At 43.4% G+C, this 18,505-nt stretch overlaps 1 protein-coding gene across 1 annotated transcript in view; it reads right to left on the minus strand.

The window, feature by feature from the left end:
- Positions 1-258: 258 nt before the first annotated feature.
- LOC143291404 (uncharacterized) overlaps positions 259-18,505 on the minus strand; it is a 24,825-nt gene continuing 6,578 nt past the window's right edge. Inside the window, exons 3-8 of the mRNA XM_076601243.1 lie at positions 13,699-13,992; positions 11,650-11,812; positions 10,713-10,870; positions 9,573-9,653; positions 2,366-2,485; positions 259-275 (exon numbers count right to left, since the gene is read on the minus strand). Coding sequence (XP_076457358.1) covers positions 259-275; positions 2,366-2,485; positions 9,573-9,653; positions 10,713-10,870; positions 11,650-11,812; positions 13,699-13,992 — 833 coding nt within the window. The remainder of the gene's footprint in view (positions 276-2,365; positions 2,486-9,572; positions 9,654-10,712; positions 10,871-11,649; positions 11,813-13,698; positions 13,993-18,505) is intronic.

Raw genomic sequence — 18,505 nt, forward strand, 5'->3', positions numbered from 1 at the left:
GACAGACAAACCAACCACCATGCATGACGTAAAGAGACAACGATATATTTTATTCTGGCCAATGTTGCGCGAAGATGGCACCGTGGTAAACTTGGTTCAACGCTGGACTTCTGACTCAAAGAGTTCACCATTTATCAGGCGAAATCAGACAGTAAAAAAAAAAAAAAAAAAAAAAAAAAAAAAATCATACCATAGCAAACAGTGACATCACCCTGTCAGAACATGCCAATATACAGAAAGACAAAAGGAATTTCGCTCTTACCTCAGCCTCAACACTGGAATGAAAATAATAAGAACAAAATAGCAACAACAACAACAAAACAAAACAAAAACCAACAACAACAAAAAACAAAACAAACAATAAAAAAAAAAAAAAAAGCCAGAGCTAAAAAAGAAGACGAAAAACCTTCCAAGAATATTTCAGTGATAACAATAACAACAGCAAATACTAATACTACTAATAATAGCGTTACTACTACAACTACTGCTTCTACTACTACTGCTGCTAAGAAAAATAATAATAATAATAGTAATTACCAGTAGTAGTAGTGGTAGTAGTAATAGTAGTAGTAGTATCATAACAACAGCAACAAGAATGATAAATAGATAAATCATCTTTAAAAATATGTGATAGTAATAGTAATAGTAATAATGATAATGATAATAATAATAATCATCATCATCATCATCAAATCTTCTTTATCAACAAACAGAATAAAAGTCTCAATAAGAGAAAGAAGAAGAAGAAGAACAATAACAACAATAACACCACACTTACATAACACCACCACTTCCACTACAATCCACCACCACCACCAGAACCGCTTTTGCTACTACTACTACTACTACTACTACTACTACAATGATTAACTCACTCAGTACGGCCAGTCCTCTCTTCTCCTCTACACAGACCCCTCGGATGTCCAGTGGGTGTCTCAATGAGCCAACCTTTAGCTTCCGTCGTCAGAATTGTGGTATTCTTTGTCAACATTCACCTCTTCAGCATAAGAACCTTCCGCTTGCAATATTTTGATGGTGGTAATTGGGGTGAAACGCTGTTAACGCCTTCTCTTTCGCCGTTCGTATGGAGAGAGTTAATATGATGGTGGAGAGGGAGAGGACGTCGCCACAGTGCATTGCCACGTGATTGCTTTTTCCTCTCTCTCTCTCTTCTCTCTCTCTTCTGTGCTTCTCTTCTTTTGGGGGTTTCACTTTATCTAAAAAATTTAGGGATCTCGTTCGTTTTATAAGATGTCCTTTTTGTCCAGGGTGAACTGAAATGACCAACCATTTGTGTTGTTTGTTGTAATGAATTTGGATTTTTTCAACATGTCACCTTTTTCTTCTGATCATAAGCGAACTTTCTGAAATAAATTTTTATCCATGGTAATTAGGGGATAAACCCGCCTATTTAGCGTTTGTCTCTGACTTATGTATGGATCTGAAGTTATATCCCCTTATGAACTATTTGGGAGGGAATGGCAATTTCAAAACCAAACGTTTTGCGTTGCCTTCTCTCTTCTCTCTTTCCTCTCTCTCTCTCTCTTCTGTCCCCTCCCCCCCCCTTCTCTCTCTCTGTATATCGTTTCCCTTTCCACCACCAGTGCCGCCCTTCTCCACCCTTCAGTTAATTAACCTATTGGGAAAAAGGTTGCTGTATGGCTTGATAAAGTTATGATACTACGTGATACGTTTTTCACTCTCTCTCTCTTTCTCTCTCTCTCTGTGGCTTAACTCTAATCAACCTATTGGGAAAAACGTTGCTTTATGGCTTGATAAAGTTATGATACTCCGTGATACGTTTTTAATAGGTATTGTCCTTTTTTGCCAAGGTGAACTAGAAGATGAATACCATTTGTTGTTTGTTTGTTCTGTATATGATGATTTACGGACAAAATTTCTTCAAGACTGTTTAAACATGTCTCTTAGTTCACTTCTCCGATCAAACAATAAGCAGAGATATTTCAATGTATCAAAATTTGTTTTCCATGCGATCAAAAGGAGAAATCATATAATTAATGTCAAGTCCATGAACATTATGATATTGTGTCATCTATTCAAGTGTTATAATACCCCTTCCCATGCCCACCCCAGTCCCCTGGTTTTGAATTGTGGTCCATGGCCAAAGTTCAATTAAAACAATTTCGTTCGTTCGTTCGTTCGTTCGTTCGTTCTCTCTCTCTCTCTCTCTCTCTATCTCACGCCCCCTCCCCTCCACCCCCCCCCCTCTCTCTCTCTGTATATCAGTGTGTCGCCTTCCACCCCACCAGCCGCCCCTTCTCACATCACTTAACCTCTGCACACACACACCCAACCCCCCCACCCCCACCCCCTCCCCGCACCGCACACAGATTTAGACACCCACCTTTCGTCTTCCGACGGCACAGGAACATGACGACGGCAGCGACAACAGCGACACAGAACACACCGCCAGCGCTGATGGCTATGAAGGTCCACATGGAGAGACCCTGGCTACTGGGCTGGTCTGGGAGGGCAGTGTGGATAGAACACAACAGATATACCACAGAGAAATAGAGGAGGGATGAGGGAGGAAGGAAGGGAGGGAGGGGAGGGGGGGAGAGACAGACAGACAGAAAAACTGATAGACAGAGAGGAGGGAGGGAGGGAGGGGGGGGGAGAGACAGACAGACAGAAAAACTGATAGACAGAGAGGAGGGAGGGAGGGGGGGAGAGACAGACAGACAGAAAAACTGACAGACAGAGAGGAGGGAGGGAGGGGGGGGGAGAGACAGACAGACAGAAAAACTGACAGACAGAGAGGAGGGAGGGAGGGAGGGGGGGGGAGGATGGAGACAGACAGACAGCCAGCCAGCCAGAATTAGATAGATAGATAGATAGATAGATGCAGGTAGACAGACAGACAGAAAGGGGGGGGGGTGGAGACAGACAGACAGCCAACCAGAATTAGATAGATAGATAGATAGATAGATAGATAGATAGATAGATAGATAGAGGCAGGCAGAAAGACAGAAAGGGGGGGGGGTGGAGACAGACAGCTAACCAGAATTAGATAGATAGATAGATAGAGGCAAACAGACAGAGAGAGAGAGGGGGTGGGGTGGAGACAGACAGACAACCAAAATTAAATAGATAGATAGATAGATAGATAGATAGATAGATAGATAGATAGATAGATAGAGGCAGATAGACAGACAGAGAGTCGAGGCACATACATATACACATACACACAGAGAAGAGGAGACAGAGACAGACAGACAGACAGAGGCAGAGAGAGAGAGAGAGAGAGAGAGAGAGAGAGAGAAGAACAAAAACAAGAAGAACAAAAAGAACACACACACACACACACACACACACACACACACACACACACACACACGTACACACACACACACACACACACACACACACACACACACACACACACACACACGCACACACTCACAACAACGATAACAACAACAACAACATAACAACCAACAACAATAGCCAGAGAGAACAACGCAGTAAAACATTCACTGCACCGTAGTTCACTTTGCCTTCCTCTACCCCACCCCTCCACGCATTACACACTCACACCCACACCCACACACCCACACACCCACCCACACACACACACACACACACTGGAAGCGAAAAAGGGGGCGGGGTGCGAGGGGGGGCGGGGGGGGGGCAGCTCGAAGGGGGTGAAGAAGAAAAAAGAGAGGGAGAGAATGAGAGGTCTTGAGACAGGGAGAGAGAAAGAGAGAAAGAGAATTCAGCAATTACTAATTATTTATATTACGAGCTGTCAATTAAATTGCCCTCATAATGTCCGGTACTGGTGTAATTTTTTGTTTTGTTTTGTTTTGTTTTGTTTTTCTTACATTAAACCTAATGATATCAATTTAAAAGATAGCAACGCAACAACAAACATGTTTCATGCGTGCATATACATGTCATACAAACATAATTGTGGGGAGGGGAATTTTTTACAGTTCCTCTAAACACTGAAGGCACTTTACAACAAATGCAAAATCGTAATGAACCAAAAAAACAACCCCACAAAAAAAAAAAAAAAAAAAAAAGAAAACAAGAGAGGCAAGGCCTTCAAGACTCACTTGTGATACACATTAAAAAAAAAAAAAAATCCAAGTCCCCTAGAATTAATTACACAGTAATTTCCCCCCCCCCCCCCTTTTTTTTTTTTTTTTACTATCTGCACCAAAACGTTTGCAAAATAACTAAAACTTCCATGCTTAGCAAAAGAAGAGAGTTCCTGTTTGAACAAAAAAATGATAATAATGACTGCTCTTGTTGTTGGGTCAGAATATCAGATCAAAGTGCCAAGTTTAGAGAGAGAGGGAGACAGAGGGAAGGAGGATTGGAGAGAAAGAAGGGGGGGGGGAGAGAGAGAGAGATAGTGATAGGGAGAGAAAAAGAGGGAGAGGGAGGGAGGAAGGCAGGGGTGGAGAGAGGGAGGAAGGGAGGAAGAGAGATGGGGGTTAGAGAGAGAGAGAGAGAGAGAGAGAGACAGAGAGAGAGAGAGAGACAGAGACACACAGAGAGAGAATGAGACACACTAAAACTTGTTTTTAAATGGATATCAGTAATGACTTTATGGGACAGAGTATCTCCAAATCAAGTTTCTATCTCATCGAATATATTTTTAAAAAAAAAAAAATTCTGAAAAAGAGAAAAAAAAAAAAGATAGAGGAAAAAAAAGTGACTTAATCAGGAGAAATGATGACCAAAGGACATATTCCAATATTCCTTGTGACCCCGGTACACTTGGTAATAAAGACATATTCTATTCTATTCTATGAGAAAAAAGCCTGTCCATAATCTGGGTACATAAGCCTGCTTTACGTCGATACTAGGCAGACACCGCCCTTGTATCGCCTGCACATGATCATCGTTGTCACTTGTTGTTCATTAACTCACTCAATACGGCCAGTCCTCTCTTCTCCTCTACACAGACCCCTCGGATGTCCAGTGGGTGTCTGAATGACCCAACCTTTAGCTTCCGTCGTCAGAATTGTGGTATTCTTTGTCAACATTCACCTCTTCAGTATAAGAGCCTTCTGCTTGCAATATTTTGATGGTGGTAATTGGGGTGAAACGCTGTTGACGTCGTCTCTTTCGCCGTTCGTATGGAAAGAGTTAACATGTTGTCTTCGTTCCAAAGTCCACACCGCACCACCACAGCTATACATAGAGCTACATAGGTATCTACGCTTCAACGAAGACAAAAGCCGGTTGTTCTCTACACACCGGATAACTAGATCCGTCTCCATCCACGTTGGTTTGAGTCATCTGCGAACTGTCATGTATAGTCAGTCTGTCTGTCTGTCTGCCTGTCTGTCTGATCACCCAGCATAACTAAATGGCCTATCGTCTGTCGTGTAATGTACTTTCGCGAGGCAGTGGAAACTCAGACAAGACAAGAAAAAGTCCATCACCGAATAAGGAAATGAAAAGGGCTTCGCCTGAACTGAAGCACCGCGCGTGTGATGTGTACATTTCGAAGAAAGAACAGATCTATACATATCGCGAAAGAATGAGTGGAAAGGGACGTGAGGTGGGGGGGGGGAGCGAATGTGATGGTGGGGGGGGATGAGGGGTGGGGGGGATGGGTGGGGGTGGGGAGAAGGAGAAGGAATGGGAGAGAGATAGAGAGATAAATAAAGGGGTTGTTCAGAGAAAGAGAGAGAGAGGGAGGGGGTGAGAGGGGGGATAAAGAGATGGGGGGGGGGGGGGGGGTGGGGAGGGAGAGAGAGAGACAGAGAAATAGAGAGATCGAACGAAAAAGATAGTATCAGAAAGACAGAGAAATTGACGAGAGAAGAAGAAAGTGAGACAGTAAGAGAGAGAGAGAGAAAAAGGGAGAGAGACAGACAGACAGACAGAGAGACAGAGACAGAGAGACAGAAAGACACAGAGAGAGTCGTAAAGTACAACAACAAACACAACCAATTTATGAATCATACACTCAAAGAAGCACGATGAAATTACCAGTTTTGACAATAAATGAACTAAGAAGGTGTGCAGTGATAAAACAACAATGATAGCAACGTTTTAATGGTACTAATAAATAAAGCGCAATCGTTTCAGGAGAAACTCAATGCCCGCGCGGGTGCACACACACACACACACACACACACACACACACACACACACACACACACACACACACACACACAAACTGCTTTCAATTATGCAATTCAGTGGTAGGGATAGAGGGAAAAGAAAACATGCACTTCAAGAATATTCACACAAAAAAGATTGCTGGAAAGCGTATGTTTCAGATTTTGTTTAAACGAAGTTAAATGTGCAAGTATTTTTCACACTGGCAGAGGAAGTGATCACAGAGAGGCGGAAACTAGTTTCGAAATAATTGTCTTGCACATAAAAAGAACAAAATGAAACAATAGGTTTTGACCAACAAAACAAAACAAAAAAGTGTGATGAGAAAACAGGACAGGAAAAGACGTGACCATCCCTGCAAGCTTGGGTCGTAGGGAGAAGAAGAACAAAATTCGATTTTTTTTTTTTTTTTACATACACCGCAAAGAACAAGCATTTACAGGGATGACAGAAAAACGTTGTACACTGACAACTGTACAGACAAGGACATGAGTTACAGGACAAAGGAAACAGCAGTCCCCGCAGTGTCTTAATTCTGGTAAAGTCAGCCATAGCAAGTACACATGCACTCAAACTGCACACAGTTCGTGAAACAGAAGGAGAGTGGAAGAAGTGACAGCCCCAATAAGTTGGAGTTGAAAAGCAAAGGAACAGTAAGCTGGGTGTGGTTCGTCCGTCGGGATCGACGAGGACCATCTAGTCATCCTGGGGATGGGTGGGGGTAGGCTCGGTGGGTGCGCAGATGACTGGTCAGGCCAATTCGCGCCCGGAAGGTTCTGACGCAGTGTGGACAGGGGATGGTGGCGGCTGTCGGGGACTTGCTGGCCCTGCTTTTCCTGGCCTGTCTGCGTTGCTCTGCTGCAGCAATTCTGTTGGCCTCACAGGATTTGGCGCCTTTGTGGACAGCTGAACGCCACTTTGGTCTGTCCATTGCATTCAGCTCCCATGTGTCGTGGCTGATGTTGAAGGCCTTCAGAGAAGCTTCTTTTGGCCTCCATGGGAGCGCTTGCCATGTTGGAGTTCGCCGTACAGCAGTTTCTTGGGGAGCCGGTGGTCTGGCATGCGAACTACATGGCCTGCCCAGCGCAGCTGGGTCTGCATCAAGATGGTGTAGATGAGTGAGCACCTCTGTGTCAGGGATCTTCTCTTGCCACTTTATACCGATAAGTTTTCTGAGGCTGGTGGTGTGGAAGTGGTTCAGCTTTCTAGCATGGCGTTTGTAGACCGTCCATGATTCACATCCATACAGCAGTGTGGTGAGAACTATGGCCTTGTATACTTTGAGCTTCGTCTCCAGGGTGATGCCTCTCCTGTTCCAAACGTTCTTATGGAGTCTGCCGAAGGCAGCGCTGGCTTTGGCGAGTCTGGCATTCACCTCGTCGTCGATGACAACTGTGCGAGAGAGTGTACTGCCCAGGTATGTGAACTTGTCCACCGCGTTCAGTCGTTGCCCGTTGATGAAGATGTTTGGTTCAACATAAGACTTTTCTGGAGTTGGCTGGTGCATCACCTCAGTCTTCTTTGTGCTGATTGTGAGGCCAAAGTTGTCACAGGCAGCAGAGAACTTGTTGACGCTGTGTTGCATGTCAGCTTCTGAGGCAGCGTTGAGAGCGCAGTCATCAGCAAACAGGAAGTCATTGACGGTGTCTGTCCTCACCTTGGTTTTTGCTTGAAGCCTCCTGAGGTTGAAGAGTGAGCCATCTGTGCGGTACCTGATGCCAATGCCTACGTCAGCGTCTCTGAAGGCATCTGTCAGCATGGCTGAAAACATGAGACTGAACAGGGTGGGGGCAAGAACACACCCTCTGTTGGAGACAGGGAATGGTTCTGAAGTCTTTCCATTGTCTTGGACTCGGGCCAGCATCCCATCGTGTAGTTGCCGTATGATGGTGATGAACTTTCTGTGACATCCGTACTTCTTCATGATTCTCCAAAGGCCATCTCTGCTAACAGTATCGAAGGCCTTGGTCAGATCGACATAGGTGGAGTAAAGGTCGGCGTTCTGTTCCTGACACTTCTCCTGGAGCTGTCTGGCAGCAAACACCATGTCGATAGTCCCGCGTTCTTTCCGGAAGCCACACTGGCTCTCTGGTAGGAGACCTTGCTCAAGGTGCGCTATGAGACGGTTGAGTAGCACCCTGGCCAGAGTCTTGCCCGCGACGGACAGCAGGGATATTCCACGATGGTTGTCACAGGCCTGACGATTTCCTTTGCGCTTGTACAGGTGTATGATGGAAGCGTCTTTGAAGTCCTGTGGAACTGCCTCATGCTGCCAGATGAGCTGGAACAGCTGATGAAGCTTCTCAGTCAGCGCCATACCACCTTCTTTGTAGACCTCAGCTGGAATGGAGTCTGAGCCAGGGGCTTTGCCATTGGATAGCAGACGGATAGCTTTCTGGGTCTCCTCCAAAGTTGGAATGGCATCCAACGACTCACTGACTGGCACCTGAGGGAGTCGGTCGATGGCTTCATCATTGATGGTGGAGGGGCGGTTCAGTAAGCTGTCAAAGTGTTCAGCCCATCTCTCAACGATCCCGTCCTTGTCAGTTATTAGGGTAGAACCATCAGCACTGAGGAGTGGAGCAGATCCGGAGGTGGTGGGACCGTAGACTTCTTTCAGGCCGTTATAGAAGTTCTTCATGTCGTTCCTGTCTGCAAAGCCCTGGATCTCATTAGCTTTATTGCTCAACCAGGAATCCTGCATCTGCCGCAGCTTCAGCTGGATGGTGCTGCATGCGCTCTTCAGTATGTCTTTCTTTGACTGTGACTTGGGATCTTCAAACCTCCGCATTCAGCCCAAGAGACGGCCTCAGGGCATGAAAGCACCCAAACGCCTGAATATCAACAAGCTGGAGCTAGGAAACATCAAGCAGAGCTTTGCTGACACCCTAGAGGAACGCCTTGAGACCACCGTGCTGGACAACCAGAATGTGGAGGCAGCATGGGGCGCACTGCATGAGACGGTGTACAACACTGCCACGGAGTGCCTGGGGCCTTCTGCCAGGAAGCACAAAGACTGGTTTGATGAGAACTGCACTGAGATCAAGCAGCTGCTGGAAGACAAACGCCAAGCCTACAGAGCCCACATTGAAGTAAGCTGGGTAATCATCCCGAAACAACAGCACCCTAAAGCACCAGTCTCCACACTACCAGCTTTACTTTTCGGAATATACGTGCTAAAACGCAAGGAAAAGGTGTCACAAAGAACAAGAGTCGCTACAAGCTCCAGCGGCAAGACAAAGGCAGCAGCATTCTTCTTCAGTATCACATTGCGTATATGTTTGTGTGTGTCTTAGTACAACGGCAGATGTGTAAGTCGGCCAAAGTGCTAATGTCTTCACCGTTGGAAAATAAATTCATTCATTCATTCTATCATTCATTCACTGTGCACAGAAGGGAAGGTCAACAGTAAAAAAAAAAAAAAAATAATCTCAGTAAAATAAAACTACCAAAACAATAACCCTCACTATAATCTCTTGGCGCAGTCTGCGTGCTGGCGCTGGGATCTTCGTTGTCTGAAGTCGTAAATCCTTCCTTCACAGTGGGGTCTAAGAAAGAAGAAAAGAAAGTAACACCCTTGATTTCGGTATCTTTCAATTCTAGGACCCATTTTCAACAGTAATTTTCGCTCATAGCTGAAGCGCTGTTACCCTTAATCTGATGAAGTTTCCCATTTTCTGCGCTTTTCGACTCTTGGTGTAAGGGGAAGTGTACTTTACTTTGCTATAGTTTCAGTCGCTACACGGATGTTCAGCCATCATTCCAGGTCACAATACTGTCTGCAATGACGTGTTCATTCAGTCTGTGCCAGTCAGAGAGCCGCTCTCTCTGTTTCTCCAGCCATGCAAAAGCCACAGGTGGAAAAATCACATGGCAGCTTGCCTGAGTCAAGTCTCGGTTCGTGTTCATGATGTGGGGCATTTGGCGTCCTTTTCAAACCTGTCTCTTGATTGGACGAGTGGATTTCACGCTAAATATCATTTCTAACATCAAGAAAATATTATATTTGACAAGCCCCAGAATTTAGGATACTAAAATCGAGGAAATCAATATGGAGGGGGAAAAAACAACAACAGCAAAAAACAAACAAAAACAACAGCAACAACGAAAACCATGAAAACGTTGCAGAAATCAAATACCAGGCAAATCCGACAATCACTGTGGACCCAAAACAAAATCAACGTTTAAACACGGTCACCTGAGATCAACGTTGAATCAAATGGCTCAACAGTCACACATTGCTAACAATTAGCAATTTCTTTTACTTCTTTCTTCTCTTTTTTTCTTCTTCTTTTTCGTTTTTTTTTTCTCAAGGCCTGACTAACAGCGTTGGGTTACGCTGCTGGTCAGGCAGATATCTGCTTAGCAGTTGTGGTGTAGCGTATATGGATTTGTCCGAACGCAGCGACGCCTCCTTGAGCTACTGAAACTGATACTGATACTGATAACGATTAGCGAAAGCAAGCAAAATTGGCTATAGAAATAATTGAGCGCAAGAAGCAGATTTGAGAACCGGCAAAAAACCGCGGCGGTTAACAGATGAACAGATAACAGGAATGGTTAGCAGCAAAAGTAAAGAAAAGCGTCAAGAGCGATAGCATACTCACAGTTTGTGACAGTCACATTAAAACGTGCCGTGGCAGGTTGCTGACTAGGTGTGGGATTAGACACAGTCAGCTGCCACGCCCCCTCGTCCTGTTCTGTGACGTCCTTCAGCGTCACGATGATGTCCACGTCAGGCAGAGGACCATTAACAGTGACGACACTGACAGACAATCACCAAACAGACGCCATGGTTATATAATAATAATAATAATGTACATTTATATAGCGCCCTTTCTCACAAAAAGCTCAGGGCGCTTTACATGAAAGAAAAATATTACAAGTAACACAAAACATTCATGACCACTCTTTCTCAAAAAAAACCCTCCCCCTCCCTCCACTCACACTCCCTTTCCCACTCTACATACATCCAAAGTGAACTGACATGGGTGGTGTTGGAGAAGAGGAAGCTGAGAGTACTTATACATAGGTCTTAAAAAGATGAGTCTTTAGTGATGAGCGAAAAGCAGAAATGGAATCAGATGCACGGATATGATGAGGAAGGGTGTTCCAGATGTGAGGAGCAGCAACGAAGAAAGAACGTTCACCATAGGGTCTTGTATTGTATGTATGTATATATATATATATATATATATATATATATAGAGAGAGAGAGAGAGAGAGAGAGGTGTATGTGTGTGTGTGGAGGGGGGGAGGGAGTGTGGGGGGGGGGGACAGAGAAGACAGAGAACACTGGGTCCCCAACGAATCTCCACCCGACATGTGAACAACCAGCCATCTGACACCCTTCCCCACCCCCTCAACACCTCCCCCTCCCCCCCGTCCCCACTACACTCTCTCCTTCCCTACCCTCACGTGCATAAGACAACACACACACACACACACACACACACACACACACACTCACACACACACACACACACACACACACACACAGAGTGTCTGGACATGCCGGTGCCACTGCCCCCTCCCCGTTCTGACCTGCTGGTGCTGTTGCAGCCGATAGTTGTGTCGTCAGGCTTTTTCAGCTTACAGGATCTGACGTTGTGAGTGTAGGAGGTAGCTCTGAAGGAGAACGTGGCGTCCTCTCCTGATACAACATGCTCTGGGGGAGTTACGGCTGGCTCTTTGAATGTCAAGGGACCTACACAAGAGCCGGCATATTCAGTGATACAAGAGACCTGTCTAGAACAAGTATACACAGCAATACAAGGGACCTATTGAAGAACATGTATACACAGTGATACAAAGGACCTCTAAAAGAACAAATGTACACTGTGATACAAAGGACCTATAAAAGAACAAGTGTACACAATGATTCAAAGGACCTATACAAGAACAAGTGTGCACAGTGATACAAAGGACCTATACAAGAACAAGTGTGCACAGTGATACAAAGGACCTATACAAGAACAAGTGTGCACAGTGATACAAAAGACCTATACAAGAACAAGTGTGCACAGTGATACAAAAGACCTATATAAGAACAAGTATACACAATGATACAAAGTACCTATACAAGAACATGTATACACTGTGATACAAAGGACCTATACAAGAACAAGTGTACACAATGATACAAAGGACCTATACAAGAACAAATGTACACTGTGATACAAAGGACCTATAAAAGAACAAGTGTACACAATGATTCAAAGGACCTATACAAGAACAAGTGTGCACAGTGATACAAAGGACCTATACAAGAACAAGTGTGCACAGTGATACAAAGGACCTATACAAGAACAAGTGTGCACAGTGATACAAAGGACCTATACAAGAACAAGTGTGCACAGTGATACAAAGGACCTATACAAGAACAAGTGTGCACAGTGATACAAAAGACCTATACAAGAACAAGTGTGCACAGTGATACAAAAGACCTATATAAGAACAAGTATACACAATGATACAAAGTACCTATACAAGAACATGTATACACTGTGATACAAAGGACCTATACAAGAACAAGTGTACACAGTGATACAAAGGACCTATACAAGAAGAAACGTACACTGTGATACAAAGGACCTATACAAGAACAAGAATACACTGTGATACAAAGGACCTATACAAGAACAAGAATACACTGTGATACAAAGGACCTTGTGGGCAAAAAACCTGCAACACAAAGGACGCTATAACAACTGCTGCTGTTCATGAAGAGGGAAGAGGAAAATAGAAAAGGTAGAAATCTACCCCAAAAATGCATACCTAACATGCGATAACATTTAACAGTAACAGTTCAATAATAATAATAATAATAATCAGAAACCATTAACACAATTCTGAAGAACATTAAAGGAATGTAGAAATTGTAGACAGCAGTTTGTGTACAGAGCTACATGTCTGGAAAAAAAAAGACAATCAAAAAGAAGAAGTAAAGAAGAAAAACAGATAAACTGAAAGAAAGGGAACCATAACATATCCATGAGGTACGGGGAACATTTACCTATCAAAACTTTCAGTCTGTGTTAACTTTGGACGAGCTATAGTAAAACATGGCGATATGCTGTGCATTATTTCCACTTACCTACATTTTTGTTGTTCTTTTTATGCTTATGTTTGGATATATATTTTCTTTTTTTAATATATATATATATATATATATATATATATCTCTGTGTGTGTGTATGTGTGTAGAGAGAGAGACAGAGACAGAGAGAGAGACAGAGACACAGCTACAGAGAAAGAACAGATACAGACTGACACAGAGAGAGTGGAAGGGTGGGGTGCGTGGAGGGGGGCGAAAAAAGAGAGAGAGAGAGTATGGACAGAGAAAGAGAGAGAGAGAGAGAGAGAGAGAAGATAGAAAGTACAGACAGTGAGACAAAGAAAGAGTGGGGACTGAGAGAGATAGAGAGACAGACAGACAGGTGAGAGTGGCAAAGATAGACAGACAGACAGACAGATAGATGAGAATGGCAAACACACAGGCAAACAGACAGACGCCGGCAGACAGAGATAGAGGGACAGACAGACAGACAGACAGAGAGGTAACAGAGACAGAGGAACCGACAGAGAACTCACATCTGACGAGCACAGTGAGGGACTTGACCTCCTGAGTTCCCTCCACCTGGCAGCGGTACTGCCCGCCGTCGCTGCAGGAGATGATCTTCATGTCATGCCTCGTGTAACTGCGCCGACCCTCTGTGACGTCCACTTCTTTCAGGATGCTGTTGTCTGGGCCCAGGAGCAGAATTCTCCTCTGGGGGTTTCCCTCCGACCACTGACAGGTAAACGGGATGGTGTCGCCCTTGTTCACTGTCACTGATGATCTGTTTTTCTGGCCGAGGGCATGGAACTGTTCCAGTATGGTGGGGTCTGCAGAATACGATTTCTTCTCGTTTTCTTTCTGGATGTACGTTTTTTGGTGTGTGTGTGTGTGTGTGTGTTTTGCATAACTTTTTATATATACTTAGAAATACTTGAGTCTTAATAAAGTATGCATAAATAGACAAGCAACAACATTCATGAAAGTACAACCACATAATCTGTGCTCTCTCTGTGAGCTGTGTTACATAGGATTTACAGGTAAATTATGGAGATGATACCATTCACAGATCATTTGTTTGTTTCTCTTGAAAAATATACCTTTCTATTCATTCTTTCATAATGAAGTGTATTAGGTGCATTTTGTGTGTGCGAAATGAAATGAAATTATGGTGCTTAGAGCCTCGCCGACCACTAAGGCCATCTCAAGGCTATCACCACGTTTGTGTGTGCGAAGCTGGTAGTTTTTGTGTGTGTTTTTGTTTGTTTGTTTTTTCTGTTGTGGTTTTTTTTTTTTTTTTCTCCAGGAAATATGTACAGTTGTTTGTTTTTTTTATGTGATATATTTTCTTCATTTTTATTGAACTATGACCTTCAAAATAAAGAGACACAACACAAACAAGAGACCAGTCTGAGCGATCTGTCTGTTCATGTGTAACACTGACGAGGGATGGGGGGGAGGAGTGTGTGCAGTTATCTTCCTTTCTTGGGGGAATGGAGAGTCTTGTCCCCTGCCGTCTCCTCTCTCGCGTTGTCAAACCTTTCTTTCTCTGTCTGTGTGTTTTCATACTGATGGACTCCCCCCTCCCCCACCCCCCACCCCCACCCCTCCCCCACCCCCGCCCACCCCTTTCCCCCATCCCCCCTCCGAGTATCGTCTAAATATTCTACAATTGTTTACACTGTCTGGGTTTTTAATGTTCAGGTATGCGTATTGAATGGGTCATGCTTCAATACAAATATTTTACAATTGTTTTCACTGGTTGAGTTTTTATGCTTTGGTGTACGTATTGTAAATGGGTGGTGGTGGTGGTGATATGTATGCTTTAAAATAATTTGTATTATGTGGGGTTGTGGTTTTTTTGGGGTTTTTTTTGTGTGCTCTGGTGTGCGTGTTGAATGTGTGAATATGTGCCTGTCAGTCACAATTGTGTCTGTGTGTCTGTGTGTGTGTCTGTGTGTGTCTGTCTGTGTGTGTGTGTGTTTGCGTTTGATCCCTGTGGTAAAGACTGCATTTCATCAGAAAACTTCCAACTTTTCTGTTAGTTGCGGTACACCGTAGATTCCCCCCCCCCCCCCCCCACACACACACGAACTCAGAGTAGACAAGCGGTTGTTTCCCTGACACATGCCCTGCATGGCTGGCTCTCTGATACAGCTGATGGTTTAGGTTGAGGACACCTGTGCAGCTTCTTCTTCTTCTTCTACGTTCACTCGTATGCACACGAGTGGGCTTTTACGTGTATGACCGTTTTTACCCCGCCATGTAGGCAGCCATACTCCGTTTTCGGGGGTGTGCATGATGGGTATGTTCTTGTTTCCATAACCCACCGAACGCTGACATGGATTACAGGATCTTTAACGTGCGTATTTGATCTTCTGCTTGCATATACACACGAAGGGGGTTCAGGCACTAGCAGGTCTGCACATATGTTGACCTGGGAGATCGTAAAAATCTCCACCCTTTACCCACCAGGCGCCGTCACCGTGATTCGAACCCGGGACCCTCAGATTGACAGTCCAACGCTTTAACCACTCGGCTATTGCGCCCGTCGACCGGTGCAGCAATCTGTCTATCTGTCTATATTTGCACTACACCACTAACACTCTTGAGTGTTCTTCCGTGTAGTGGTCAACGCTGTACAGACACACACGACACACTTTATTTTTTATTTTTTATTTATTTATTTATTTATTTATTTGTGTAAGCTTATCTATTATTTATTTATTCACTTTTTTTTCTTCTTCTCAAGGCCTGACTAAGCGCGTTGGGTTACGCTGCTGGTCAGGCATCTGCTTGGCAGATGTGGTGTAGTGTATATGGATTTGTCCGAACGCAGTGACGCCTCCTTGAGCTACTGAAACTGAAACTGAAAACAGACACACTTTGATGTTGAGGCTTTTTTTTTTTTTTTTTTTTTTTTTGCTTTTTTTTTTTTTTCGGTACCTGTGAATTGTGGAGTTCGTGTTTGGCGTATAATAAGGCGGGGTCTGTTTTATCTCCTGTGTGGTGCAGTCGACATTGTGTGGTTTCACTGTTGAAGTGTGATATATATGTACATATTGACGTAAGTTTACAGTTGGGCCAACAGCAGAGTGAGAGCTGTATTATCAATGGTTTCTCTATTGCAATGGGAAACCATTTACAGCTTAGTCTTTTGTGAAGGACTATGACTCTCAAACTAGGAGGCAAAAACTGATTGCACTGTCTCCTAGTGCTGCAGCCTTGAGGGCGAGATAGCCTTTGGGAACCATCCCAACGCCGACTGTCCACCCCTATCTCTGTTTAATCATGGTGATGATAATGACATGATGAAAGAGATAACTATACAACAACACTAACATCAACAACAACAATAATAATAATAATATTAATAACAATAATGATGATGCTAATAATAACGGTGACGATGATGACAACGACGACTACGATGATGATGATGATAATGACGATTGTTTGATTTTTAATGGAGTTTTGTTGAGCGCGATACCCCGCTCAAAGAGTATGTTCACAGCGCTTTTCAATGAAGCAACAAACACGCCTCCTCTTGCTATACCAACAAATGCCAGCGTCACTATTTCAATACACGGGATATACAAAAACCGAAACACACGCCTAGGTACGGTTATGAACAATCAACATTGAACACAGCCTCATTTCCTTTCATTCCGTTAATTTGGGCGGGGTGGGGGGGGCGGGGGGGGGGGGGCGGGGCTGGTGGGGCGGGGGAATGGAATGGGGGGGGGGAGGATGTGGTGGTGGGGGGAGAGGGTGGAGTATCAATTTAAAAGAAAGAGGAATCTGTCTATCTCCGTTGTGCAGAAATCAGTCAGAAGCAAAAAGTTGACGAAAGAACAAACCCCCCCCACACACACCACACACACCCTGCTCCCCACCCACCCTCCCACCTACCCACCTACCCACACATATGCAAATGAGTCCAATAACATAGTTAATACCTTCCTTTATAATCCAAGTGGCTATCGGGATAAAGCGGAGTAACGCGCTCAACATAATTTCATTGACAAAAAAGTCATCACCATCATCATCATCATCGTCGTCGTCGTCATTATTTTCATAATAGTAGTAATAATAAAAATGATCATAATAATAATAATATTCTTCTTCTTGTTATCGTTATTTGTGGCAGTAGTATTAATATTATATTATTATCATTTCAACGATCATAATTATCATCATCATTATTGTTATTGTGTTGTTTAAACTTTAAAAAAAAAATGATAACAACAACAACAATATTAATCATCATCATTATCATAAGTGTTTTATCATCATCATCATCATCATCATCATCATTACTATTATTGATGTTGTTGTTCTACTTCTTCCTCTTGCTGCTACTGCTGCTGCTGTTGTTGTTGTTCTTTTATTATTATTATTATTATTATTATTATTATTGTTGTTGTTGTTGTTGTTGTTGTTGTTGTTGTTGTTGTTGTTGCTGCTGCTGCTGCTGTTGTTGTTGTTACTATTGTTATTATTGTTAATGATAATATTAGTATTATTAGTTACGATTCAGAACACCCACTGAATTTTGAAATTGTTATTCTGCCTTCTACCGACTTCATGGCGTACTGAAACAGATGTACAAGAAATCTTTTGTTCCGGGTACAGGAGCCATTCCCATTTTAAACTCAATGTAAGGGGGATTTTTTTTTCTTTTGAATTTATGACTTTATTCTGATACTGTATCGAAATGTTTTCTTCTCTTTATTTACTTTATTTTATCTCTTTTTTTCTTCTTCTTTTTTCTTTTTATTAGAATTTACCCTTTTATACTGACATCTTCATGCTGATAAATGTTATGTTATGTAATACCACGGTATAGCTTAGCTGGTCCGCTGTTGTTACTTGTGTGTGTGTGTGTGTGTGTGTGTGTGTGTGTGGAGAGAGAAATGATGTTGGAGGTCGGTGCGTTGACTGTGTGTACGAGTGGGTGAGTTTATTATGTGTGATTGGAAAAGTTTTCCTTTGTGGTCTACATTAACTTTATCGACATAGCTATTGCTGTGCACATCTGAACAAATGGTTTTTGAGTGATTGCGCTGTGCATATGTTTCATGTGATGTGAGCGCTCGAGACAGCAGAAAATACTGTAGGTTTACAGACCACAAAACTTGTATCTTATTTACTCGTCAATCGCATCTTATTGAAATATATTTCCTATGAAGTTTTAACTCTCTCCATACGAACGGCGAAAGAGACGACGTTAACAGCGTTTCTCCCCAATTACCACCATCAAAATATTACAAGCGGAAGGTGAATGTTGACAAAGAATACCACAATTCTGACGACGGAAGCTAAAGGTTGGATCATTGAGAC

The sequence above is a fragment of the Babylonia areolata genome, chromosome 17 (genome assembly GCF_041734735.1).
Source record: "Babylonia areolata isolate BAREFJ2019XMU chromosome 17, ASM4173473v1, whole genome shotgun sequence".
Taxonomy (NCBI): domain Eukaryota; kingdom Metazoa; phylum Mollusca; class Gastropoda; order Neogastropoda; family Buccinidae; genus Babylonia; species Babylonia areolata.